General features: G+C 39.0%; 1 protein-coding gene and 1 long non-coding RNA gene across 3 annotated transcripts in view; one reads left to right on the top strand and one right to left on the bottom strand.

The window, feature by feature from the left end:
• The window catches only part of LOC310765067 (BEN domain-containing protein 5-like), a gene marked incomplete at its 5' end in the record, with an annotated part of 723703 nt that overhangs the window by 346075 nt on the left and 349984 nt on the right, over positions 1-27644 (bottom strand). For both annotated transcript variants that reach the window (XM_083619593.1, XM_083619596.1), the window contains one exon: positions 26676-26715. In XM_083619593.1, the coding sequence (XP_083475719.1) occupies positions 26676-26715 (40 nt within the window). The remainder of the gene's footprint in view (positions 1-26675; positions 26716-27644) is intronic.
• LOC310765087 overlaps positions 1-27644 on the top strand; it is a 164536-nt gene that overhangs the window by 25769 nt on the left and 111123 nt on the right. The gene's annotated exons all lie outside the window — the stretch shown is intronic.

The following is a 27644-nucleotide window of genomic DNA, read 5'->3' as shown; positions in this document are numbered from 1 at the left end:
TGCTCTGGGCCAATCAAACCTGACTTTCAGCAGTCTATGTCTCTGTATACCCATCTCGTCTAATGCTGTCTGAATATGCCCTATATAACTTGGACGTTGGGTGAATCTGGTGAACAGCTCTACTGTTGATATGTCCCCTGCCAACCTAGCAGCTTGAAAGCACACCACTTGATATGTTCAATTTGTGTGTGTCTCCCACATCACTTCAAGATTAAGCATGCTAGATAGCAATATCTATGACAACATTTGCTGACTTTAATGGACTGTATCCATGGACAGCCCAGTTCACAATGAATGTTTTTGGTTTTTTTCATAGTGTCCCATATGAGTAAGAGATCTAATGAAGAATGCAGGCAATGAGTCCTAAGCAACTGGAAGTCAAAGAGTATGTTTAATTCTATATAGCTCAGATCTCACTCAGTGCAACCCTGAGGTTTCACAGAGGTTGAACATTTCCCCAGCTCAAGGGCTAAGATTTTGCTCTTTGTTATCAAATCTTCAAGGATCCCAGTGACATAGTTTAACTATTAAAAGAAGCTATAATTATAACTACAACATGGTGGCTTTTAATCACTTGCCTACAGATAGGATCTGCACTTATAGTTCATATATGCAGTCTCTTTAGGAGGCAGCCAGTTTCACTAAAACATCATTAATGTAATTAATATATTTCATTACCTTTGTTCTGCTTCAGCTGCTCAAATTGAATGCAAACACAGAAGGATTTTGTAAGTAAGAAGAAGAAATGTCAACTCTAATACAAAATTTCTTCATTATGATTCTTGAATTTGATTGTGGCACTGAAGCAAAATGTATTTGTCAGGATAATGGCAAAAGAAAGGCAAAAGAAAGTAAAACAAAAGGAAGTCTTTGTTATTTTAAATAGTTGAGTTGTTACACAATATGATGGACTTCTTCTGTTGTACCTTAACGGATAGCAACACAATCAATAAGTGGCTGTAACAATTTCGTTCTGCTTCACCCACTGTAATTGAAAAGTAACTCAAGCAGAACTTTGTAACGGTTTGTGGTATTTTTTTTTTGTCCTTTTTAGCTTTTTTATATTAAGATGAAGATTAGGCTTTAGTGGTCAAAGTAGGGGTAATTGTTATTATAATCACCTTTCAACAAGATGTCTTATCTATGAGAATAATCATGTAAGACCACTGTAGAACGATCGAGGAAGCCTAAAGGAAAAACCATGAATTTGAAACTGAATGGCTGGCACAAGATTTTTATTACAAGAAAGAGGAAACAGGGAGATATATGATTCCTTAAAAGTATCAAGCTGAAGATAGTCCCAACTCCCTCTATAAGGAATGGCAGAATACCAAACCCTATACAGTGGTACCTCGGGTTAAGAACTTAATTCGTTCTGGAGGTCCGTTCTTAACCTGAAGCTGTTCTTAACCTGAGGTACCACTTTAGCTAATGGGGCCTCCTGCTGCCGCTGCATGATTTCTGTTCTCATCCTGAAGCAAAGTTCTTAACCTGAGGTACTATTTCTGGGTTAGTGGAGTCTGTAACCTGAAGTGTCTGTAACCCGAGGTACCACTGTATTTACATAGACCATATTGTTCATGTTGTGCCATGTCTGGGTCCTTAAAAGTTATTAGCACATAAGTAGATGGCAAGCCTACTTCCAAAGAAGAGTTTTAAAATTTACAGTGGAAATTAAGTTGACAGAAATACTCATTCTACATCCAGTAAAGATAAATGCAAATCCCTCCCCAGATCTTATAATGCCTCCATGATAAGACCAACTCTACTAGTATTCTATCACAATATCCATAGTGATAGCAGAGCTCCAGCCATCTTGCATCAGGAATAGAACAATGCTTTTCAAGGAACCACTGGCACTTTAGAGGGGAGTGGTGTGTGTTTGTGAAAGACACACACACTAACAAACACACACACACACACACACACACAGAGAGAGAGAGAGAGAGAGAGAGAGAGAGAGAGAGAAGCAACCAAGCGTGAGGCATGCAGAAATATAGCAGAAACCACAAAAATTCTAGACAACACAAAGATTGACCAACATCCAAGTATCAATGCTGAGTTTAAAAAAAATCAATGAAGTATTTAGGAAGCAGATATGAGCAATGATAAATTCCAAGAAATGAATAAATGCACAAATAAAATATTTGTATATATTTGAACTGGGGCATCTCAACATCACTGATACCAAACAAGTGGAAACTTTATTCTGAAATCTTCATGATATCCAATTGCTGATATGTTTGGATGTTTCCATTCAGCCCTAATGGAAAAGACCTATTACCTTTTTCACTACATTTTCAAGTGTACAACTGTAACTATGTAAATAAATAATCCACTATTGGCAGTGGTGTGTGTGTGTGTGTGTGTGTGTGTGTGTGTGTGTGTATGAACAGCAACACTTTGAGTTTAGTTTGTAAGTGAGGTACTCAAAGTTGTGCAAAAACTAATCAGCTGATAAAACTCAACTTTCTGAAACTATATAGACTGTGGCTCTTCAGCGCAGCTAAAAATGGAAGAAAAGGAGAGGTGACATATGATCAGCAGGCAATGTTAACAAGCTCTTCAGTGCTCTGAAAAACCAGATGGAAATTATTTCTGCTATATTGGATACCAGCAGGATTCTAAGAGGCCAAAGAACAGTCCATTTGATGAGGCTTAACACCTTGATATGGTGAGAGTTCGCAGGTATCCTTTGGTGCTTTGCAGCAACAGATAACCATGCTTGAAGTGTGAAGGTAGATTCCATCTCATAACAATAATTTCCCACTCTGCCATTAGGGGATGTAGATAAAATGTGGTTTCATTTATATTCATAACTACAAACAGGCAAAATGCATGTACTCTGTTCATGAAATGTGATATACTTTTGGTTCCTGAAACTGATAAACCCAGAGGTTCTCAGTTTTCATGCCTATCATAAAAATTACGCTGTATGAAAATCATTTATCATAAAGATAGGATAAAGAAAAGGACCCCAAAAGAACACAAGCAAATATAAGGGAATAAGATTACTTTTGATATTCTCTCAGTGCCAATGCCAATTTCATGCTATGTTATTATTACTAGATCTATTCCATTCAACACCATCCGAAGTACAGGTAAGCTAAAGGTGAGGAGGTAACTTGGGTCATAAGCAAGGCTCTATTTGGTTTGCAGCATTTAGAAGATTTGGTGGGGAAATACATTTAAACCAGGATCAAATAACCACATAGCGGCAGAAGAGTGAGAAACCTGAGATGGTGTTTCAGCAAAACATACACATACAGTTTCCTACTAACATTATCAGCCTCTTAGCTTATAATTTCTTTTTTTTTACCTTTTTAACTATGAAGTTTTTCACCTTTTAGGGTCTCCTATGTTGTTTTTAATAAAAGGGTTTCATGTCTCCTCCTTTGAATAAATGACAGTTTGAGGTAATTAAATCTCAGCTATTAAATAACACAGCTGTCAAAAAAGCTCTTTAAAAACATAATGTAACATTCCAAAATACATGTTAGGGCAATGCTTTTATTATGCCAACCAAAATGTCACAAAATGGTGCACAAGGTTTTGAGTTCCCTGGAATTCTGCATTAGGTTAGATAGTTAAAAACTGGGGGGGGGGGATAGCCAAGCAGGGGCAGCTACCCCCCCCCCCAAATCAAGTAAATAAATAAAAATACTTAACTGACCAATCACAATTACAGATAGCTCGGTTCTGCCCCCCCCCAAAAAAACCACATAAATCCTGTCTATGTCTGGGGCAAGGGACAGTATTCAAGCCACCCTTGTTTGTATCTTGTAAGAGTCTTAAGATGGAGTATGGGAGAAAGAAGCAGACATTTAAATGAGACTCTTTCAGGTTCTTTGCAAGAGCCAGGTTGCATCTAGGCATCATAGGAAAAAGAAAACACATAATGGCTGATTCCCTATCTCTGTAAATATAACCCCCAGTGCTTTGTGGCAACCCCTAAATAATGGAATTCTCTCCCTCAGAGATGCATCTATCATCAGCATAGCTTCCACTGTATGCTGAAGACACCTCTCTTTACCTGGCCTTTGACACTTGTGATGAGAGAGAGAGAGAGAGAGAGAGAGAGAGAGAGAGCTGATGGTAAATTGTTGTAATTGATTTTAATATTGTATTTTTATATTGTTGTAAACTGACTTGGGTCCTTATGATGAAGGGTGGGTTGTAAGTCCAATAAACAACAACAACATGTGTCTCTGAACTGTGACAGTAATGTGGGGGCACTGGAATTGCTTGCGGGAAGTGGAATGGAAGAATGCCTGAAGAAGGCTAAGGAGAAATCTGGTATCTAGAAACAGTGATGTCCACTGAATGCACAGTTGGTCTTGAATCTTGAAGATATGGGTTCAAGCCCCACAGCTGATGTAGTCTCTCTATATGGCCTTGGGACATATCTTACCCTAACTCAGCCTCAGTTTCACAGATGTAAAATGTGAATAATAAGTGATATACCTTACAAAGCTATAGTGAAAATGAATGCAGGCATTATGCTTTTATGTGTGTTGTTTTGATAACTGTTTTAGAGATACCACTTACAGGGTTTTTTTCATTTTGGGTTTATATGGTTTTATAAACAAATCAAATTGCAGAGAGCAATTTGCATTATACAATAAGCAGCATCCTACCTATCTTTATTAGTTGTTACTGTAGAATCACAAAAAACAGGTTTTGCTCTGATTGCCTGAAATACCACCTCGTCCTATCTTCATAACTACACAAGGAAGTAGTTATCTTACTGCTTATGTATTGCAATGAAAGTGTTTTTTAAAACATCAGCAACAGGTAAATAGTACTATAGAAAATCAAAATGGGAGCCTGGAAGTTACTTTTGGTAATTTGAAGAGTCTTTGGCAGCTAGAGGACATGCTGGTTTAAATAATAACTTTCCAAAAAATCAAAAAAAAAATCTTTAAATACAAAAGGTGAGCATAAAATTGGGAGAAAATGTAAGCCTAAGACATATTTTTCCCCATTTGCCAACTGCAAAATAGCACCAGCATAAGAGATTTCATCGGGTAAATTTATGGTTCTGCAAATGTTCCATCCATTTAAATCACCCACTCTGTGACTTGATATCTGCAAATCACCCTAAAACCTTGATAGGCTGAAATGCTAAATGTCAGAATGGGCCATCTAACGTTCATTCTCCTTGATAAACATGGAGGAGGATCTATCATAATGACATTGGGGCCTTTGGAGGAGCCTAAGGTCTAGCAATTATGCATATGAACTGAGTGTTTAAGTCTAATCATCAAGGAGGGGTGATGGATGGGTCATCCGTTCTTGTAGTTCTAAGATGCCTGCAAGAGCAGGATGGTCCCCAAGTGGCACCCATAAATTTTGGCCTTTCACAAATGCCCACATGTTGTGTCAGTATCACCCAAAGCCCTCATTAGTTAGACAGTGACCTTTGTGGCGTGACTATCAGACAAAGGCCTGGAAGAGGCCAGCCTTCGATTAGCACTGCAATTTGTTCATTAACTTCTGACAAGAATTTGCAATTCTCAAAGACATTTCTCTTTTGAAAAGGTCAAGATCTGAACTGTGGCAGCAGCCCAGGTTTTGTAGGAGAGAGAAGAGGGGAAAGCACCTGTCTTAAAAATACAGCTAGAGCACAAATAAGTGCTTCATTATCTCCATTTAATCTGTTTTCAAACCCTCGAACTGGATGAGGTAAACCCAAATTTGGGGCAATCAGTCAGCATAGAAGACACATCCTAAATCTCTCAGACAATTTATCTTGCTTTTTTTTCAAAAAAACAACCTTGAAATTACAAAACATGTATCTGAAAACAAATTATCCCTAATTAATTAATTACCAGCCTCTGTTGGCAAACTTTACTGTACTGTTTATTTATGTGTTTTCTGATGTTACTTGTAAAAAGCATTTAAAGAAACAATTAACTTTTCTGCCACTTACAGCTGAGTTGCAACTAGCTTTGAATATTGTGAGGCTGCAGTGGCTTTAAGGCATTGGCAGTCATGACATTAATTTAAAACCCATTCTCCTCTCACACACAGCGAATTTGTGTGTCTAGCCACCGACACAATTCACTCTTCCAGCACTAGATATGACTTGTACCTGCAGAGAACAGCTGCTCAGTGTGGAGACAGCCATATAAACAAGTAACACTTTCTGGGGAAAACAGGGAAATGTACCAGAACCAGCAAAGGAAGAAGTTCTGAGGAAAAATTCACTTGCAGAAGACAGGTGTTGGTGCATAGACACTTGCTAGCTAGCTATCCCCAGCTCCTGCACAACAATATCCACCAGATTAAAAGGGGTTCATGTCAGCTATAAAGAAGGGGAGGAGTTAACATGAAGTGAACATGATGAGGTAATTTATTATGGTACTGACATGAGATAAATTTGATGTATGAAAGTATAGATCTTGAACAGAATTCTGCATCTGTCATTCTGAAAGTGGAGATAGCCAAAGGAAAACAATGTGTTTAGGGCACACATACACTGACTGGTGGTTTGTCAAAAGGTTTTAAAGGTGTGCTTTCTCTGAGCCAAGCCTGTTTTACAGGGAAAGTTCAGGGTTCCAGTACTACAAAACAGAGCAGCTGGCATGAAATGTTATTTTCTGGAGACACAGTCCATTCAATTACACTCTTTATTGGAATTCAAAAGCTGTAGTTATCTCTTTGGCAGCAGCTGATAAAACCTTGCTTGCTACTACAGGCATTGGGCAAAATGTCAGAAGACCAGGCAAACATGAAGAGGAAATTTGACCCACTTTTGTAAAATCATAAGGGTCAAAGTCTTACATTAAATCCAGTGGGAAGATCTGGAACAAATCCCATTTGATCTACAATGTTTAATTCTGAGTGAGATTTACTTGGCTGCTATCATTTTCTAAGCTGTCCCTGCTGAATGATACCCATCATTTGCTACAAAAAAGGAAGCAACAATAGATCACAAAATAAATCTAGAAATTGTTACTCAAATATTTTTAGAGAGACAGAGAGGCATTTGAGAGAGAGGCAAGGAGAGGGAATCAAGTGTTATTCTACATTAGGCTGCCAACAGTAATAGAGCAGTATAGGCACAGAGAGGATGCCGAGCATGCAAAAAGCGATCTAAGTCTTCATTACTATGGGAAATACAAGAACTTTGTAAGCCTTATAGCAAACTATAGAAATGAAAGGATTGTGCAGAAGCACAGAATAAGAATGGCATAACAGTACTGTACTGGGGTTGTTGCTTTTTCTTATTTTCTGGAAATATCGGGTGGAATTCCAGTGCTAAGGAAATTCTTGCTTCAACACAACTATTTCTGCTTGCCCAATGGAAAAAATCTACAGTCTACTCCAGATAGGAGGGAGGCACAGGGGTGTGGGGGTAAGAGAGGAAAGGCAAAGACCCACTGCTCCAAAGAAAGTCCTTCTGTTGGTTTCTGCTAGAAGAATGGGTTAGTTGAATATGACCCATATATATTACTTGTGTTTTACACACATAATAATGTGGGTCAATGGTTTCACTGTGACAGTGGTGTGACTATCAGTTCTCCTTGGCTCCATCTCATGCCATTAGGTAACATCATACTATAATCCATGTAGGATGAACAGGATCACATAGGGCAAATCACTAAGCATATCTAAAGTCAGATCAGAGGAAGGGCACTGGCATAGGAGCTAACTTCTTGGGGCCAAGGGGTCTACAGATCCCTCAATAAAATATTTGAGGAGCCCCCCCCCCCCGTTGATGGGCATTGCCATTCAAATGGTGTACATGCACCGCATCATGTGATCGATTATTCTGCAGCAAACTAATTCATTACTGTGGTGGTCTTTGGTTACAGGCAAAAAGTGTTTTTTTTTTTAAATTCATTAACCAGTTCATATTTAGGTACAACAGTTCTTTTTACCTTTTACTGGTACAACTGTGCCTATCAATTCCCATTTTTGTGAAAGTACATCTAATGTGGATATAAGCCCCAGTATTCCATCAGCTCCACTCCAAAGGATGAATAATATATATTATGTTCATATCACTCAATTCCTTCAACTAAAAGTACCCTTTACTTGGGCGAAGAAGCAGAAAGAGGTAAGAACTCAAAGGTATTCTTGTAGTAGAAGTTGGAGGGAAACATGTAAAATAGCCATACTGGTTCTTCCAGCTGCAATAGCTTTGCAGGGGGTTGGACTAGATGACCCTCGGGATCCCTTCCAACTCTACAAGTCTAGGGACAGCTGGTCCTATCTCCCTCATCCCACCACAGTCTAACCACTGACAGAAGAAACAGAAAGTAAAAAATCAGTGACAATCCATTTCAAACTCTTTATACAAATCCTTTATTATGATGCTATATCTAAACTGAATCTGCTAGTTCTTCAGACCTGGGACAGACCTGCTCCACTAGTTTTAAACCACCATAGGGGACAATTCATGGACTACCTACAATAATGTAATTGCACTGAAGTTAATGGTGCAACACTAGTGTAAGTAATACATGGTATCACTTCTGCCACATTTAGTAAAAACAAAGCCAAGTGACCAGAATCCCCCCCCCCATTTCAGTATGTTTTATGCGTGACTGTCCTTAATAAATACCTGCCCTGGTGAAATGGCACAGAAAACATACTTTGAACTGATGGACAAAAGAAAATGGTGCCTGTTCTCTGAGATGTCTGTGACAGAAAGTGTAGTTGCAGGGGTGAACTGAAGGTCTAGATTTTAGATACACCCCTTGTCAATAATCTCAACGTCAGGCTGCTGTGGTACAGCTTTCTTTCTAGGCTGTTGGTACAACTCTATAGAACTAAAGAAAATGTTTGTTTATATGCTTGAGTGGCCCAAGGTTGTGAGAGGCTTCAAAACCAACAGCTTTAACACAAGTTGGGTGTCTTATATAGACAAAAGGTAAGGTATAATCAAAACAAACAAACAAACAAACAAATCTGCTCTATGAACATCCTGGGTTAACTACATCAGTGGAACTAACTGACAGTGAGCAGGTTAAGAGAAAAACTCTACAGAGTGCCGAGGTGGTCTTTTTTGTTCAGTCATATATACTAAGTGCAGAAACATAATTATCCTCAGCAGATTAGATGAGTTTCTTAAAGTAGTGAACATGGTTCTTAAGGGATGAAAGAAAAGGACTAAACGCACCGAGGAAATGGAAAGAAGAAATCTTGAGCATCTCAGCCACCGAACTAGAAATTTTTAGGATTTGTGGGTGCTTTGGAACAGACATACCCTGTTAGAATGCAAATGCAGAAACTTACAGAACCTTCTCTAGGCCATTTGAATAGTGTAGTCTATAAATATAAATGGCAGAAGGAGAAAAGTCTACATTATTCAAGTGCTCATATCTACCTTGCTTCAACCTGAGACATGCCTCTTGATGGTGCAGAAATCGAAGGTGAAACAAGTTAAGAAGTTGCCTTATGGTAAAAGACCGTACAAGACAACTCTGTTTATGGAGTTCTTCACAAGATACATTTTAACCTCCCATAGTTCAATTCCATATTCATACCAATAATAAGTGAAGCCAGTATTCCTCCCCACCTCCACTTACTTAATTATGAATTAATGGCCTGAAGCAAAAGATCCAAGCCACAAAATCCTTCAGTTTGTTCAAGAATTTCCCAAGAACCCCCAGGTATTTTTAATCTTTTTACTAGTGAAAGAAAACTATATCCATATATACACCTTACTATTAACCAAGATATGTTTAAAGGAGTCTTATTTGAAGTATATGGAAAACAGTGAGTCATGTTTGATCACATATCAAGTTTGGCACACAAAGAAAAGAGCATTTCTATTCCCAATTGCCTAGTATATTGCATTATGATTTATTATTTTTTACCCGCTCTTCACCATAATGTCCCAGGGTGGGTTACAGCAATGTAAAAATACAACATTAAACTCGATTGAAACAATCTACAATAAAGAGGTGGAAGAAGGGGGTTCTAAAACATATATAAAGGCAAAGGGGCCCCTGACTGTTAAGTCGTGGAAGACTCTGGGGTTGCGCACTCAACTCGCTCTATAGGCCAAGGGAGCCGGCGTTTGTCCGCAGACAGCTTCCAGGTCATGTGGCCAGCATGACTAAGCCGCTTCTGGCGAACCAGAGCAGAGCACGGAAACGCTGTTTACCTTCCCGCTGGAGCAGTACCTATTTATTTACTTGCACTGCGTCGTGCTTTTGAACTGCTAGGTGGGCAGGAGCAGGGACCGAGCAACGGGAGCTCACCCCGTTGCGGGGATTCGAACCACCAACCTTCTGATCAGCAAGCCCCAGGCTCTGTGGTTTAGACCACAGTGCCACCTGCATCCAGGTGTAAAGAGGTGCATCTTCAGTGTGTGATAAAAGGTATACAATGAAGGTGCCAGACACACCTCTGTGGGGAAGAAATTCCACAGTTAGGGTGCTGCCACAGAGAATGCTCTCTTCAGGGCTACACACTCCATAATTCTGATGGTGGTAGAATTCTCAAGGGGGGCCCTTTTGCTGATCTCAACACTGAGGATTTGTAGAGGCAGAGGGAGTCGTGGATTTGGGGCCTAAGTCATTTAGGGCTTTAAACACTGATGTGAGCACTTTGAACTGGGTCCAGAAATGAACTGGCAACCAATGCAGCTGGTTCAAAACAGGGATTACATGCATTCTAAATGAAACTCCAGCCCATAATAGGACTGCTCAGTTTTGGATCATTGAAGCTTCCAAGTTGTGCTTCTAGGGCAGTCCCTGTATGGCATATTGCAGTAATCCAGTCTGGTAGTTATACAGCACATGGAATACTGTGGCCAAGTCATCTCTTTCCAAAAGGGTTCACAGCTGGCAAACCAGCTGGAACTAGAAGTGTCACTCCTAGCCACAAGGTCTCCAGAGCTCTCAGTGGCAATGCTGGATCTGGGAATACCCCCCAAGTTACAGACCTGCTCCTTCCAGGGAAGTGTAGCCCCTTCCAGAATAGGTAGCTTCTACCATCTCTTGGGCCCAAGACTTCAGAAAACTAAAACCTCTGTCCAATCAGGATTCAGTTTCAAGTTATGGGCCAACTCCTGTCACAGAAGTGCCACTGGCTCTTTGTTTTAGATGCACCTTCTAAATTGTCACTTATTGTTGAAGCTCAGTTGTACACCATGTCACATGCCTCAAAGAAGTTATATCCACAACATCTCAGTTGTAGGTAAGTTAAAACCACACTGATTTTTCACAAGGAGATTCCTCTAAATATAACTGCCTATTATATGAGCCAAATCCCCAATCATTTCAAATTTTTATGCTCTCTCCCAGCTTTTGATTGTCCACACATCTTTTCCCATGTCATAATCACCCCAAAACTCTTTGGCTTCCAATTTAGATGGCTCTGTGGATTCTGTGGACTCCATTTGCCACCTGTTTAAATGGCAGCCGTCGATCCCAAGTGATGAGCCATGCCACATTGTTATGAAACTTGGACCCTCACGGGCTCTACTGCAAATTTGACTTGACTCCATTTGATGAGCTGGCAGGGGCAGAGCTTACCTCTGCATCTCTTGTAGCTCCAGTCACTTTGAATCAATGTCTGGCAAGTTGTAAAAACTGATGCTCATCCAAGGACTCCTTTTCTGCAGTCCAGAACTTTCATAAGCAATCCTCCCGTTTTCAAAGATGCAGATATGGCAGCCTGAGCATCTTTCTATGGCAGAAATATATCCTCCACCCTTGGCATTCCTTCTCATTGTTTTCCTCTCTTGCTCTTGAGATGCATTTGGCAACTGAACTAGACAGATGCAAAGCTTTCCCCCTCCTGTTTTCCAGCAGAGGCATTTTGAGGTCTGAGTCTAAAGGTTCTTGGCAGAGCTGCCTGTTTTGTCTGGGTCAGTTTTGCTTTGCCAAGGTTAGTCTGTTTGCCTTCTAGATACAGTGTCTCTTGACCCTTACACAAGTGTGAGGAATTCAGCTCTATCAAGTGCATTTGTGAAGAGAATGAAAGGCTGAGTGGATGCACACAAGTTGCCCTTAGAGCATCTCACTTTGATGTTTGCCTCTGTTATATAAATAGTTCCTTTGATGCTTATGAATTAATAATTTGATTTCACATAGGTACACTAACTCAACACACCAGCATGAGAAGAAAATGGGCATTGCACTTTCTTTTACCCACAGGTCAAATGTAAGTAAGGCTTAAGCACGCCATTGTCCTCTAGAAGCTTAAAATAGGACCATTGTTATCAACTATGTGCAATATTTCATTTCTTTTTCCTTTGCAAACTGAACTGCTACAACTGTTACTTGATCTGTGAAATGCCATTGATGAGATTAAATTACCTACTTGTTCATTTTGCCCAAATGAGAGTTGAGACACACTGTCAGGTTGATGTGATGAACTGCCCCAGGGCCACACCTGCCCTCTATGTAACTAGATACCTTCAGTGTGCCAAAATAAGAGATTTCTAAAGAGCTGCAGACCTCAACTTCCACTCCTTGAGATGAAAGTAAACCATGTTTTCTACACATAAAGTAGGGAAATGGCACTCCAAGTATGACTAATGGGCTGACATTTTGCTTTCTTCATCAAGATGCAGAGGCTTAAGGTTAAAATTTGAGAGTTGTGCCTACTCAGCTGCAAGTTATAGTTGATCAACTTCTTCAGACATGGAACTGTGAATCTCTTACACTGTTCAGCCAAACAACAACAACAATATATTTCTACCCTGCCCATCTGGCTGGGTTTCCCCAGCCACTCTGGGCGGCTTCGAACAAAAGATTTAAAATACATTAAAACAACTGTCATTAAAAACTTCCCTAAACAGGTCTGCCTTCAGATGTCTTCTAAATGTCATATAGTTGTTTATTTCTTTGACATCTGATGGGAGGGCATTCCACAGGGCTGGCGCAACTACCGAGAAGGCCCTCTGCCTGGTTCCCTGTAACTTCACTTGTCGCAGTGAGGAAACTGCCAGAAGGCTCTCAGCACTGGACCTCAGTGTCCTGGTTGAATGATGGGGGTGGAGATGAGCCTTTAGGTATACTGGGCCGAGGCTGTTTAGGGCTTTAAAGGTCAGCACCAACACTTTGAATTGTGCTTGGAACACACTGAGAGCCAATGTAGGTCTTTCAAGACCGGTATTATGTGGTGTCAGCGGCAGCTCCCAGTCACCACTCTAGCTGCCACATTCTGGATTAGTTGTAGTTTCCGGGTCACCTTCAAAGGTAGCCCCACATAGAGCGTGTTGCAGTAGTCCAAGTGGGAGATAACTACAGCATGCACCACACTGGCAAGACAGTCTGTGGACAGGTAGGGTCTCAGCCTGCGTACGAGATGGAGCTGATAGACAGCCACTCTGGACACAGAATTCACCAGTGCCTCCATGGACAGCTGTGAGTCCAAAATGACTCTCAGGCTATGCACAACATCAGAGCACAGCAGCAGAGGTGAAAAACAACAGCTCATGGGTATATATGCATACCATATTTTCCACAACAAATGGGGGAAGAGAGAGGAACCCAGTTTTTGTTCATTATACTCAAGTGTTCAGAAAAACAAGGATTTTAAAAAGTTGTTCCCACTCATTCTTTGCTTTGAGGGAAGGCTCTAGCAAGGGTCACTCTCAGGCTTACAATTCTGTACCAGACCTAAAGGCGTACAATGATGCAGAAGTCATGTAACCTTTAGTGGCAGAAATCATCTTGAGATTGTGCCTAGCAGCTGACTCATCCTACCTCTGTCTAATTAGATCCTGATTGTGATACGGTGGTGGCTGCTTTAGATACAGATGTAGCAACATAGTATGGTACTACAATGAAAAGTACACATTGTGATACCAGAACAACCTGACATCCTGGCTTGTAACATTGTGCTGACACATCCCATCATCAGATATATTTTTAATGGGAGAATTTTACCTCATGGATTCTGAAATGCACGGATTGTAAAATCAGGGTGGTATACACAAGAGCATGCAATCCACCAACTCTTAAGGAGAGAGTGTGACTCTTAGCATCTCTAGCTACACAGCATTGTCTGTAATTCATTTTACTTCAAGATATGCATAGAGTTGCTTTGTATATTTATAGGCTTTGACGGATGAGCCTATTAATACGGAGGCAAGTTTTTATGAACCTGCAAATGGGGGCTGTCCATGCAGCCGCTATGACAATTGTGTGAATTACTTACAGCTGCAGTTCATACAAATGGTATCTCCACAAGTGTGCTTCCCAGATGCAAGCCCAATAATTGTATCATACATACCTAGAGGAAAATGTATGCAGGCTGCTGGATTAAAACCAAGATGTAAGTAACACCTTGGCCACAATCCAGCATATTTAAATCCATTTAATGCCAAACCACATATTATGGTAAAACCACATTCACATTCAGGTGAGTGTGTGTATTTAAAATAGCAGCTGTGCAGGTTTCAGACAGAATCAGTACTATAGAACAGGTGGAGGGTAGTTTAACCCACTTCTTCCATATCACAACTGCAGCAAAAATCACTACCTCTAAATCTGTTATTGGCCCAGGAGGGGAACTGCTACTGTGCTCCCTTGGCTGCTACTAAAAATGCATAAACATGCAAATGTGATGAATACACATTTAATGTAATGTGTGGCTTGCTTCTCATTTTAAAGGGCTTAAACACACTTAACTCTGTGTTGGATTTTGGCCAGTGACTTTGTGGCACTGAGGATTGCAGCCTGAGTGAAGCACTTTAAATCTCAGTGTAGCGAGAGTGTCTTGATTTAATTGTTTTGCATTCAAGAGCAAAATGCTATTACCACCAAAGAAATCCAAACATTAATTCTAAAAAAATAATAATAAATGCATTCCCTTTGTCAAGTTAGCTGCTTGAGGAGAAGGCTGCCCATCCAGGGGATTCTAAATCAATTGTGCTACATAGGTAACTGCCAAGACTAATAAGACTTTTGTTTTTAATTTGTTGTATATTTCCTCAAGATGTCACTTTTCTCATCAAGTAAGACTAAAGGCACTCAAACAGCTTATATCTAAAATAATACAGAGCTTAATAATGGCTTCTTGTCTTGTTAGAGGGATAAGTGAACTTCATTCTGATCAGGATTTGTATTTAAAACAACAACAACCAAAAACAGGGAATGATAAGATGTATAAACTTGTAAATTTGGCATTACTCATTATACACCCTCTCATCGCAACTCCTTTCCTCTAATACAGTGTGAGCCAGTGTGTTGTAGTGGTTAGAGTGTTGGACTAAGATGTGGGAGATGGGGATTCTAGTCCCTGCTCAACCATGAAGCCCACTGGTTGTCCAGTCACTATCTTAGCCTAACCTATTTCACAGGGTTGCTTTGAGGATAAAATGGGGAGACAGAGAACTATGCACATCACCCTGAAGAAAGGTAGGATAGAAATGTAACAAACTAACAAACAAACCATGGTTTAGACCCAAGTTTTCACTTGCTTGTAGCAATGATCATTTTCTTGTTTCAGGGGCACAGGAGAGCTACAGAGGGAGGGAGATCACCAAAGTGGGACATCGTGGGCAAGTGGGATCATTTGCTCTAAACTCATCCATTGTGGTGACAGGAGAGCAAAGTTCATTTGACACCAGGTAAGGATATACAGTCTTTCCCTTTTATTTCAAATGCTTTAGGTTCAAGCCTTAGCATTCACTCTCAAAGGTGCTTAAATGCCTTGACCTCATACCTGGAACTAGGCAGTGTCACTAACTCTAGTTACAGCAATATTATTTGGAAGAAGTAAAGATAGAAAGGAAACTAGGAAGAAGTTTCTAAAGTGAGGTATAATGGGTCTGGCAACAAATTGCTTCCAGAGAAAACCATATGAATGTTTTTGCATTTTGAGAGGCGCAGAACTTTCTAAGACACTCTTGTGCTTAATTGGGAACAATTTATTTTGGTTATCCACACACTTCACCTTGAGCCTGCTCAAACTTTTGTCCCACTATGGCCTAAAAGCTTCTTCTCAACTAAATGTGTATGGGACTATATAGTGTGTATAAGACTACAACCCAAGTATCTAAAAACAGATAACTGGAAGTAGCATTTGTTGCCAGGCAAGAGCAATTATATATGTACGTATATATGCTATGAAGGAAAGCCAATTGCAACAGAAATTGAGGGCCAGCCAGCTAAATATTTTATGGAAAATGTCTTTTATAACAAGTTACCACAAAGATAGATAATCAACTCTGGATTCCGTACATATATAGTAATTTTATCCCATCTCTAAATATAATTGACTTTTACCTTTACTTCTTATGCTTTTAATGTAAATTGCAGTCTCACTTGTGTTGTTATTAATGGACTACATCCAATGGTATTACTGTAATTCACAAGAGTCAAAGACACTGTTCAATAAGCATGAACTAATCTGACACACTCCAGAAGGCCAAAGATCTCAAGGTGGTTCATTTACCCTAAATGTGTGAATGTTATGGAGCTAGAACAATAAGTGTGCCTGACAAAGGGCATAACTTTATTTTATGCAAAATAGTATTGTTTAAAATTAACTTAAATACAGCAGAAATTTACAGCCAACTTATTTTAGCATTGCCTTACTGATCTATTAGGCTTTTCTACAAGTGATTGTAGATTGAAGTCTGACAACCCTACCCCAGATTTAATTGGGAGTAAATATTATATAGACTTGTTTCCAAGTAAACAACATTGGATTACAGACTAACAGTGTAGCAGTGTTATTTGAGCAACTTGAATCTCACATATATGAGGATTTTCATACAACCTTGAAAACCTTCCACAACAGATGCTTAACACCCAAGGTATTGATCTATCCATAGCCATCACCGATGGCCACCACTCTGACAATGGTGGTACAGATCGTTGTGTTCAGTGAAGCAACCTCTTTCACATTTTAGCTCATGGAAAAGGCTCACCACAAGACACCCTGCAGTACAACCATGTGGCTTCCAAAATGTCTGGATAGCGCTACAAATTCCCCTGATACTTCAAGTGACAGTTGCCATTGGTGAGCCTATCTTTTCAAAACTGAAGCTCATCAAAACACACTTGCAGTCTACCATGACAGGCTCACATCACTAGCTTTCCTATCCATCAAAAGCAGCATTGCAGAAAGATCTTTCTAAGTTTATTTGGCAGGGGAGAAAACCCAGGATAAAACATAAAATTATGAATGATACCCAAGAGAGAGGTCGTTTTGTTCTCCCTGACCTACAATTATATTTTGAAGCATCATGCTTATGTTGGTTGAAAGACTGGATTTTACTAAAGAACAGCCATCTGTTAGACCAGGAAGGGCATGATTTAAAATTTGGATGGCATGCGTGCCTGTAGTACAGAAAGGCAAGGGTATATGAGAGCTTTTCAAACCGTATAATCAGAAAAAAAAATCTTTATAGGGTATGGGGAAAATATAGAAAACTACATAAGCCCTGGCATGAAAAAAAAATCAACATAGAGACAAACTGGAGTACATACAAAGACCTTCTAAACATCACTGGGGAGGAATGTAAATAGAGTATGAAAAGATAAAATACCAAGTGACAGACTGGTTTCGTTACTACCAGTTGAGGCGGACATTTAAGATAGACAAAAAATATGGATTTGCTGAAAAAAACTCAGTTTGAAAAGGAGCTGTTAGGATCCAAGGTCAAAAAATTATAAAAAATATGCAACTTATTACTTGAGTGGGAGGCAATGGAGGAAACAGTAAAGTCTTCAGTGATAAATTGGGCTAGAGACATTGGACACAATATTGATTTTATATTATGGGAACAACTTTGGAGAGTAAATATAAGATTTACAGCATACTACACGTTTTAACATAGGTTGCATTTGACACTTAACAGATTAGCAAAAATGTCAAAATCAATAAAGGGTAACTGTTGGAAATGTAAAATAGCAGAAGGAACCTTCTACTGCATGTGGCGGTCATGTGGCATAATCAAAAATTATTGGAAAATGATTTTATACTGAACTAAAAAAAAGTTTACAAAATCATTTTCTAAAAATCCAGAAGCATTGCTCCTGGAATTAATAACAACAGAAGTCACAAAAAAAGAGAGAGAAATTTGTTCCTATACATAACAGCAGCTGCCAATGTACCATTAGCCCCAAAATGGAAAACCGCTAAAGTACCAACAAAAGAAGAATGGCATATTAAACTGTTAGAATATGCGAACCTAACAAGGATGACTACTAGAAGAAGAAACCAAAATGACAAAAGATACAAAGAGGACTGGATATTGTTTACGGAAAATATGGAGAAGTACTATAAGCAAACAATTTACCTAGCAGGATGGTAAGGTTTTCAGCAGAGTAAGAAATAATAAAGTATATAAAAGTTGTTGCGATAGACAGGGTGAACTAAGAAAACATGTGGAAAAGAGGGGATAAACAGAACCATGGAAGGAGAGGTTAGGAAGCTGATAGGTCAAGGAATGTTTTCTGATTTTTTGTCTATTCTTAGAAATCTTTTAAAAAAGAAAGATCTCTTTTCTTTATTTCATATATTTTTCTTTATTGTATTATTTTTGTTCATATTTTGTTGATATGGAATCTTATCAGAAGAGCAAAAAAATAATAATTAAAAAATAGTAAAATAATTACTAATTATTATTATTATTTTAAAGTGATGGCCCTAGCAGGAGGGGAAGGCACTATGCAGGCTTCAAACTGTGTTGGTGTGGCACTGAATGAAACATGAAGCACAAACTGCCTCAGCCTTTGGGGTTAGAACCTGTGAATCTCTTCACAACCTGGTAACTTACTGATATTATGTGACCAATCAACTGTTTAAATACAGCTTTGAAGAACACTATGTAGCTGTACGTATGTCACCAGACCTGAATTGAGCAAGAGACATATTTGGTGGGGGGGATAGGAAATAATTATTTTTAAACTTCGTTTATGCGAAGTCTGCTTTAGCAGACTAGTTTCTACGCATATAAATTCTATGGGCCTACAAAATCTGTATCCAAATCCCCACTGTCACTTGTGATTATTAATTCTTTATAATTCTTTATTTCTTAAAGTACTATCAATTTACATTTGGACCTTGTAGAGTTTCAGTACGGAGAAAATAATCTCAAATTGCTTTTGGATCTGCACTATGTAAACATTTCAAATACACACAGTGGTATTTAAAAATTAAGTGAAGCTAGTGCAAAACTAAAAAAAGCTCCCCCCCCAAAAAAAAACCTCAAAAACTTTTCTGTATGGATTTTCACTTTTTGAAATATGGCAACCCTACTTTAAGCACATGATGCATTTTAATCCTATTTTGCAAAGAGTAAATTCTGTCCATCCATCCATCCATCCATCCCAAAGTTTGTAGATTTCTAGAGCTATTCCAAACAGAAGCCATCATTTCATCTTTTCATATATATTAATTCAAAGAGAAAAAGAGGCCCATTTTTTAAAGTGTATGAGGCATGAGAAGTATTATTTACTTCTAGGAAATAAATAATAAGTGCCTTGTGATTCTATGGCAATAGAGAGGTATAGAACTGGTACAAAAATCTCTATTCTGAAAGCTGCAGATGATGCAACTAGTATTCATAGATTCCCTACACTCTTATCTACCCTCACCAGTCTTTTTTACTCATTGAATTTTAGCATCCATCATTTTATTTGATTTTATAAAGCAACACAAAATCCCCTCATGCTATTCCATCATGTTAAACAGATGCTGGACCTGTATGTGAAAGGCGCATATTGGTGCATTTTGTCACATGTAAATTGCATGCAAATACATTCAAAATGAATTTGTTTATCATTCCTGAATTCTAATCCAGAGGTCTTATTTTTAAAATTCAGCTTATATTCTGACATGTATACAAATGAGTTTGACTCTGGAAAATAACTTCATAAACTTGGGGTTAGCAAAGCAATTAGAGGAGGCATCTGGGAATCATAAAATGTGGAAAAACAACATTTACATCTCTTGGTACCTCAAAGGTTTCATTTTCTCTCCACCCCACCCCCGCCGGCAACTTAAATGAATCATTAAAAATGTCACACTTATTTGTCGAAGATGGAATATGGTAATGCTAAGTATTCATTTTGTAAAAAAAGAAGAAAGGGCTGACAGAGCATAATTCTTAAAATTTCCTGGCAAAATTTATAAGTGGACACTAAAGCTTTTATATTAATTATTAGTACTTTATAGAGAGCCTTGCAAATGCATAAATATACTTCATCAAGGAACGGGAACATTTTAGTCATCTTATTCCTTTAGTCATCTTATTCCTTTATGAGGTTAAAAATGGTCCTTTTACTTATGAAGGATACAAAATAGTAAGAAGAGTAGCTTTCATGGACCTAGTGATCAGAACAGTGATCAGAACTTTCCATACCGTATGTTTGGAAAAGATAATGTAGCACAGCCACAGCTGCCCACATTAATCCATCCATCTCAGCTACCTTTAGCTGCCTTTGCCCCCCAAAATGCAGTTCCTCACTTGTTCCATTACCAGCTTATCTGCATTCATTTTAATAATTCATATACTGCTTAATATAACAAAATCTCTAAGTGGTTCACACAAATTATAACAATAGAAACGCAAGCAAAAGGTCAGTACATAGCATCCAAATGCAATAAAAATACAGTAAAACGTTAAGCCGAACATTAAAACAGAAATCCTGAAATTATGCCTGTGGGCTGTTACAGTGCTTCAGTAAAAAGACATTAGAGACCCACGACCCTGAAGAGTCACTGACAGTGGAGGCAATACTGGACTAGATGAACACAATGTATTCTATCAAGGAAGCTTCATGAGATCCTGTCATGGTATCACTGATTTGATGTCTACAAATCTTAAGGAGTTTTGATTTACCATGACTAGACAAAGGTGAGTACTATCAGAAGAAAGGAGTGGTCACTTTTAAAAGTTAGCCATTAAGTGTGAAAAGAAAGTGACAATGTGCCACTATCTTAGCACCTTCCTGCCACTATGGACCTGAATGAAAGGAGAAATGAGCCCATTTCCTTCTCCAAAACACTCGATAGTCAGAGAATTCTCATTATTTTGTTGTCCTATTGAAAAGGCAATATGTGCACCACAACAACCGTGACCTTTTGTTGTTTAGTGGCCTGTTCAGATACCATTTCTTCCCCTGGAGGCACATTCAGATCAGGAAATGAGTCAAGGGCTTATACATTCCTTTGGTCTTTCATGAAGTGTGTAGACAGTAACAACTATCTCTATACTAAGAGATTCTATATTTTCTCAACATGTAATATCTCCATCCATGACCCAGCAATATAGGCTTTTATTTCTAATATATAAAGGTCTGAACAGGCCTTTGACGTCACTGACATGTGCAGAATTAAACCATTTCTGATATTAAAACTTCATTTCCTTGTTGTTTTAGATAGTGTCCTTTTCCTATACATTTTTTTTGCTTAGGTGAGCCTGAAAGAATTCCCTCCTGCTTAATGAGTAGATCAATTATTGTTCATAGAGGAAGATACTGTCTCTTTAAAGGTTATTTGAAGGTTGATTGTTATCTTATTGCTTATATCCAGCAAATCTATTCAGGCTTATGAATGAATTTGACCTTTTTATAGTTAGTGGGAGAAAAAAAAAACAGAACAAAAGTTAATTTAGAACTCTATACTACAACACTTTTTCCCAGAGAAATGAAAGGGCATTCAAATCGATACCTGCACAATAACACTTCTGATGAATGTTTGTACCCAATTTTCTCATTTTGCTAACTTGAGATTGGAAATTTTGAATAGTTTTCAAAGACCATATTCTTTATGTGCTGTGAAGTATGTGGTATTGTGTCCAAACAATGCAAGGGGATAATCATTATAGAAGTATCACTGGGCCTGAAAAGGTCAGTTAGTTGGAAATGTCAGCTTTCAATGCAACTATGCTGGACCTTCGTAGGCAAGGATCCAATTAAAGGGACATGCCAAGGTGCATGGAAACATCACAGTGACCTAGAATAATAATAAGGTGTTGCAGAAAGATTTCAAAAGTAATGGTGTTAGCTTTTCAAATGCCTTCTCTATGGTTTTTATTTAACTTGATGAAAAACCATTTCCCGACAGAAAAAAACACACTCGCACACACTTAATATTCAGGTTTCCTATATACTGTGTGTGTGCACCAAAACTAAATGTTAAGCAAGCAAAAAGACCAATCTTACAGTGTTACAAGCAGCTCTGCTATAATTCCTATTTTTAAAATAACACCTAGCAACGAAAGTCGCTATGCTAGAAATTGGGTTAAAGAAGAGTCTCATATTTAGTCAGAAAACAAAGATGGGGGGGGGCTGAGGAGAAAATATAATATCCCTATATATTCTGTGGGGATGCATAGAAGCTCCTTTCCAGAGTAGCTGATTTGTCTGCCTACCACAGCAAAATACTGGATTGTATCGTTAGCAAGGCTTGCATCACTTTGTATATGACCATCTAGTTTTTAAAACTGCTGCAAAATTGTAAGTATCATCCAGTCATCTAAGCATACAAATTATTTTGGAGAAAGACTGATGATACAAGAGAAAAGATAATTTAGGCTGGATAGACATAAGTAGATGAAGGTCAAGTACTTCAAGATGTGAATATTCATACAACATATTGTCAGGTTTCAGCCTCAGACCCCCAAATAAAATAAAACTCCTGTTTCGAATATGAGTCCAGTGAAGGGAGCTTATGTAAACAGCAAAGACTTATTCTGGAATCATGATTTGGAAGATGCAAAAGCTGGTCTGAAGAACAGAGGCAATGAAGCATGATAATGCAGTAGAGCACAAACAAGATGGAAGAATAGGGTGGGAGTCCATAGCTGTTGGATCTCCATTTTGCTCAATTGATTGTGACAGAACGGAATGGCTGCTAGGAGGAGAATTTATATGAATATCCTGCATGAGGGGACAAACAAGCAATGGCATAGGAGAACCTGGCAATAGCCCCCACGCAGCTCTTTTCGCATAGGATATTTCTCTGCTGTGTAAACAGAGTACACTTATAATTTGGCAGAGGTTTTAGAAGTTTAGGTGGACATATACAAAATGATGCAAAGCTATGAGGAACAGAGGCTACAAGGATTGAAAAGGCCATTTCTGCACCTGAAACTGGGAAGCTGTCACACAATAAATCATTCCGTTTATGGCTTTAAAAAAGAAGCCTAACCTCTGCTCCCCAGGTATTGCTGTTCCACCCCCTCTGTACACCTGCCTGCTGATTTTCTACTGTGAAAATATTCTTCTGCAGGCAGCCAGGATTCATTTGAAGGACACACAAATATTGGATCATGATAGGAGGCAACCTTGGAAAAAGAACAACTGGGATTGCTGTATCTCAGCCATGTCTCTGAACCAGTTGCTATCTCTCAGCCTAGCATATATCACAGGGTTGTTATGAGAATGAATGGGAGGGTGTGTGTGGAGGACTCATGTATGCTGCCTTGGGCTCTGTGGAGGAAAGGCAGGATATTAACGCAATAAATAAATAAATACTATTGTGAATTCTCTTACATGGTTGAGGTTTCCCTTGAAAAGGCCCAGGATCTTTTCGTATCCCGTGGATGATAAAAATGCCAGAATCAATATTTCAGAGCAGGTTTAAGTATTTTGCTGAACTAAGTTACTGAGATGCTATTTTTGTAGTCTGTTGGGATTTATTAGGATACTTCTTCATGTTCCACTGCTACTACTTTATCTGGTCATGGAATTAGGTAAATCAGATGAGGCACAGTATCAGAAGTTACTTTTGCTATCTCAGAAATTATATGATATTAGAAAACTCCATGATGGCATTATCCCAGCTGTTCCAGCTGTGCCATTCGTGCTATATGAGACCTGCACAGACCGAGAACCAATGGAGCAGCCCTCCCGAAACTGATGCCCTCAAGATGTTTTGGATTACAATTCCCATAATCCTCCTGCCCATTGGCCATGCTGGCTGGGAATGAGGGGAGCTGTAGTCAAACAACATATGGAGGGTGCCAGATTAGAGTGTAGGGATTATCCCCACCCCAGTAAAGAAGCATTCAGCTCCTCACCAGCAGTCTGAATTGGTGTAGTCCAAACACAGGTCTACCACCCCAGCAGCGGTTTGTGCAAAGCAGACCATTGCTGATTAAAAACAGGAAAACTAAGATGTAATGATTACATGAGCAGTAATGGCTTAGGGCTGCAATCCCCTTGATATTGGTGGAATGTACGTCCGAGAAAATACATGCATAAGACCAAGGTCTCATCTACTAGCCTTGAAAACTAATCCCTCTTCCCAGCTTCCATAGAGTTGTGTAAACATTATCTCCAGAATTACTATTTAACCTCGCAAACAGATTAACGTACTTCCCTACCTGCTAATTTATTTGCCCTCTTCTTCTGAGCATTATTATATTTTCTTCAGCGCAGACTGTCATTAATAGGAAGATATGTAAGAATTCATTTTAAAATACAACAGCCTATGAAGCTCTCACCAACAAACATGAAGAGTAATTATGTGTGGTTGTTTGAAAACTCAGCCAGGATCCCTTGACGTGTACTTTGATCAGAATCAATGTAGTAATAATTAGCATGGCCTATTAAGAATAGTTGGAGCATGAGTTTCAGTGGTGAACAACTTTCTGTCACATTTTATTACCCTGTATCATTTTTACTAATAGGTGTATTATAGCTTCATGACTTTGAGTTCATATTATTTTCATGCTTCAATTAGTCAGAAGCGTCCAGAATGTTCAGGACTGTAATAGGAATGGCTTTTCAGAGAGTTTTAATAGTGGAATTTGTTCTTAAGCAACTTTTCCCCAAAAACACATCCTGAAGCTTTGCTTTTCATCTAATTTTGCACGGCGGTTTCCTAGGCAGTGGTATGGAGGAAAGCAAGCCTCAATCAAAGGAGAAATACAGTAAATCTCACATATCATCCCATTTAACTCTAGGAAGGTTAACATATTATTTTCTAACCAGTGAAAAATTAACTGAGCAATGCAGAACTGCATCTATAATTTGACACAATAAAACAGCTCTAGCAGAAATGAAAGCCACCTGAAAATTATCCATGTGTGAGTCACAAATTAATGAAATGGAGATAATCTTACATTTTCATGTTTAAATGAGTTTTTAAAGACAGAGCATAGAGTATTGGATATACTAAGGCAATTTTGTATGTTCAAGTTTTTGAGTGCAATGAGCTATCCCTCCCCCCGACATACAGGCTTGGGTGGGGCCATTTGGAATTGTAGTCATATCTGTAACTCTTGTTTACTTCTCTCTCTTCTATTTCACAAATGACACTGATTATTCTTCCCTCACGAGGCCCAAACCCCATCATTTTTGTTCAGTCTGGTACATCTAAGGCTCCCATGCAGTTTACAAGACCCCTAGTACCACTCTCCACTCTCACACGTCAACCATAACGCTCCCTGCCTCCATCTATCTCATTTATAGCAGCAAATAAGCTGTTGACCCAGCTCACATGGGAGTTGTTCAGTCTGTATATAGCCCTGTTACCATTTTAAGTTTTGTGATTATCCCATTTTGGAGTCTCAAGCAGCATCAGCATTTTACCTTCTGATTCTTTTGGTACTTGTTATAATAAACTTTTTTTAAAACCTAAATTGTTATTCAGTGGTCCTTGCTAATTTTCCCTAGTAATAGGACTACAGTACAACTTCTTCATGACACACTACCTCTCTAGACCCAAGATCTCAAAATATTACACCTATATAGTGATCTGTTAAAACATAAGGCGTAACCTGAGATATGTGTAGGCTTGGTAACACCACACTGCCTCTGTTCTATGCTGGAGTTTTCTTTTTGGTGAGGTGGCAGCAATATATGCCAGAAGCTTTGCACAAGACAATACAAGGTCTCAAGGGATCTCCCTTGGGCTGCAATAGCCTTCTTCAGCTCTAATCCTCCAATGCACCATGATCACCATGCTCTCAGAGTAGAACAGAAGAAGCCAAATGCTTTGGATTTGGATCCTTGCCATTAATGCTACATGGTATCAGCTTTCAGTTTTTTTCTATTTATTACCCACAACTCAGACTTACTCCAATGCTTAGCTACGACGACACAGAATGGGGTGTGCCATGCAGCTACTGCAATATCCCGTGTCTGCTAAGCAGAGTCATCCAGCCTTCACCCCACACGGCCAATTCTGTTGTTTTGAGCACTTAGCAGGAAACAAACAAAACTAGTATGAACATTATTGGCATGATTAATCGCCACCGTACTAAACGGACAAGTAGCACTTAATAATAGCCATGCTAGTATGTTCTTCAGAAAGCGGTTTTCAGAAACATTTTATTTTCATGTAGTATTTTTTAATAATATATTTTTCAAGATGACAAACACATTCTCTCTTTCCAGCAGTGAGCAATGATAATATCGGCTTCCTCTGTTCTTTAGTAAATATCTAAGTTTACCACTGCAGAGAGTTAAATGGAATGCTTCTGTGATACTTGAACATACATTGTGAATTATAGCATATCTACCCTGCAGACATACCACTAACAGTAACCCCAGGAGGCTTAAAGAAATATCAGCACTCAAATTCACAGAGTAAAGGTCTGAAGAGGCAGCTCTGTGAACGGATAACTGCCCGCGGCTTTACCAAGCACAATATAGCTGTCAGTTGTTATTATGTTAAAGATTTTCTGGTGAACAGTGTTTTTCATTTTGCATGTCAGGGAGGGGAGAAAGAGACACATTCAGACAACCATCTCTTTAAGAAAACATAAAAAGAGCTGAGCCTTGTGGCTTACTCACCAGGGTTGGTTATAGTCAAGAGGTCAAGTTGCCGCTGTTGCTGAAAAACAAATGATAAAAGGAGTTGCTGAAAGATGACTAATTTTCGTAGGTCAGCTTAGACATGCCAAGCAAGTGTTCTGACATTTGCAATAGAATTAATTATGACTTACATGGCTCAATGTTACTCTTTTGGATGGAAGCCATGTGCCGGTACCGTGCCCAGCCCTTTGAATGCCTTCTCTCTTGCACTCTGTTAGAGTGTTGGTAATTAATTTAGTGGTAAAAATGCACATATGCATGTCTGCTTAGATTTAACAACCTTTGTCAAACCAAGGAAGCATTTAACACATCGGCAAAGGCTATTATATGATTTAAAGTGTGGTACTGATGTGCAGGATTCTGTGGCACAAATTAGCATCCTTGTTGTTTTTTTATAAAAATAAAACAACACCTTATTTTCACAGTGGAGGAGTAAATGAGATAGAAGTTAATTAAAAGTGAGAGAAAGAGGCCTTGGATAATCAAGGGCTTTGTTGTTACCACAAATAACTGATCCTGTAACTATCCTTCCAGAAGCTTCATGCCATTGGACACAATACCAGCACTTGCAGGAAAACAATACAGAGAACCAGGAAGTAGAACTATAAACATTGAGGCCCACTTCATGACCAGAACAGCATTGAAGTTACTTTTGCACGGCTCCCATTACCATTCTGGCAACATATATCAATCAGTCAGTCAGTCAGTCAGTCACCTTTCACATATATATCTCAAGGCAATGTACAAAACATAATAAACTAAAACAGTAGTGTTTAGTGTTAGGTAAAGGTAAAGGTACCCCTGCCCGTGCGGGCCAGTCATGTCTGACTCTAGGGTTGTGCACTCATCTCACTTAAGAGGCCGGGAGCCAGCGCTGTCCGGAGACACTTCCGGGTCACATGGCCAGCGTGACGAAGCTGCTCTGGCGAGCCAGCACCAGCACAGCAC

This window comes from Podarcis filfolensis, assembly GCF_964270895.1.
Source record: "Podarcis filfolensis genome assembly, chromosome: 6".
Taxonomy (NCBI): domain Eukaryota; kingdom Metazoa; phylum Chordata; class Lepidosauria; order Squamata; family Lacertidae; genus Podarcis; species Podarcis filfolensis.
The sequence above is the reverse complement of the archived record's forward strand: the minus strand, read 5'-3'. Positions and strand labels throughout refer to the sequence as shown.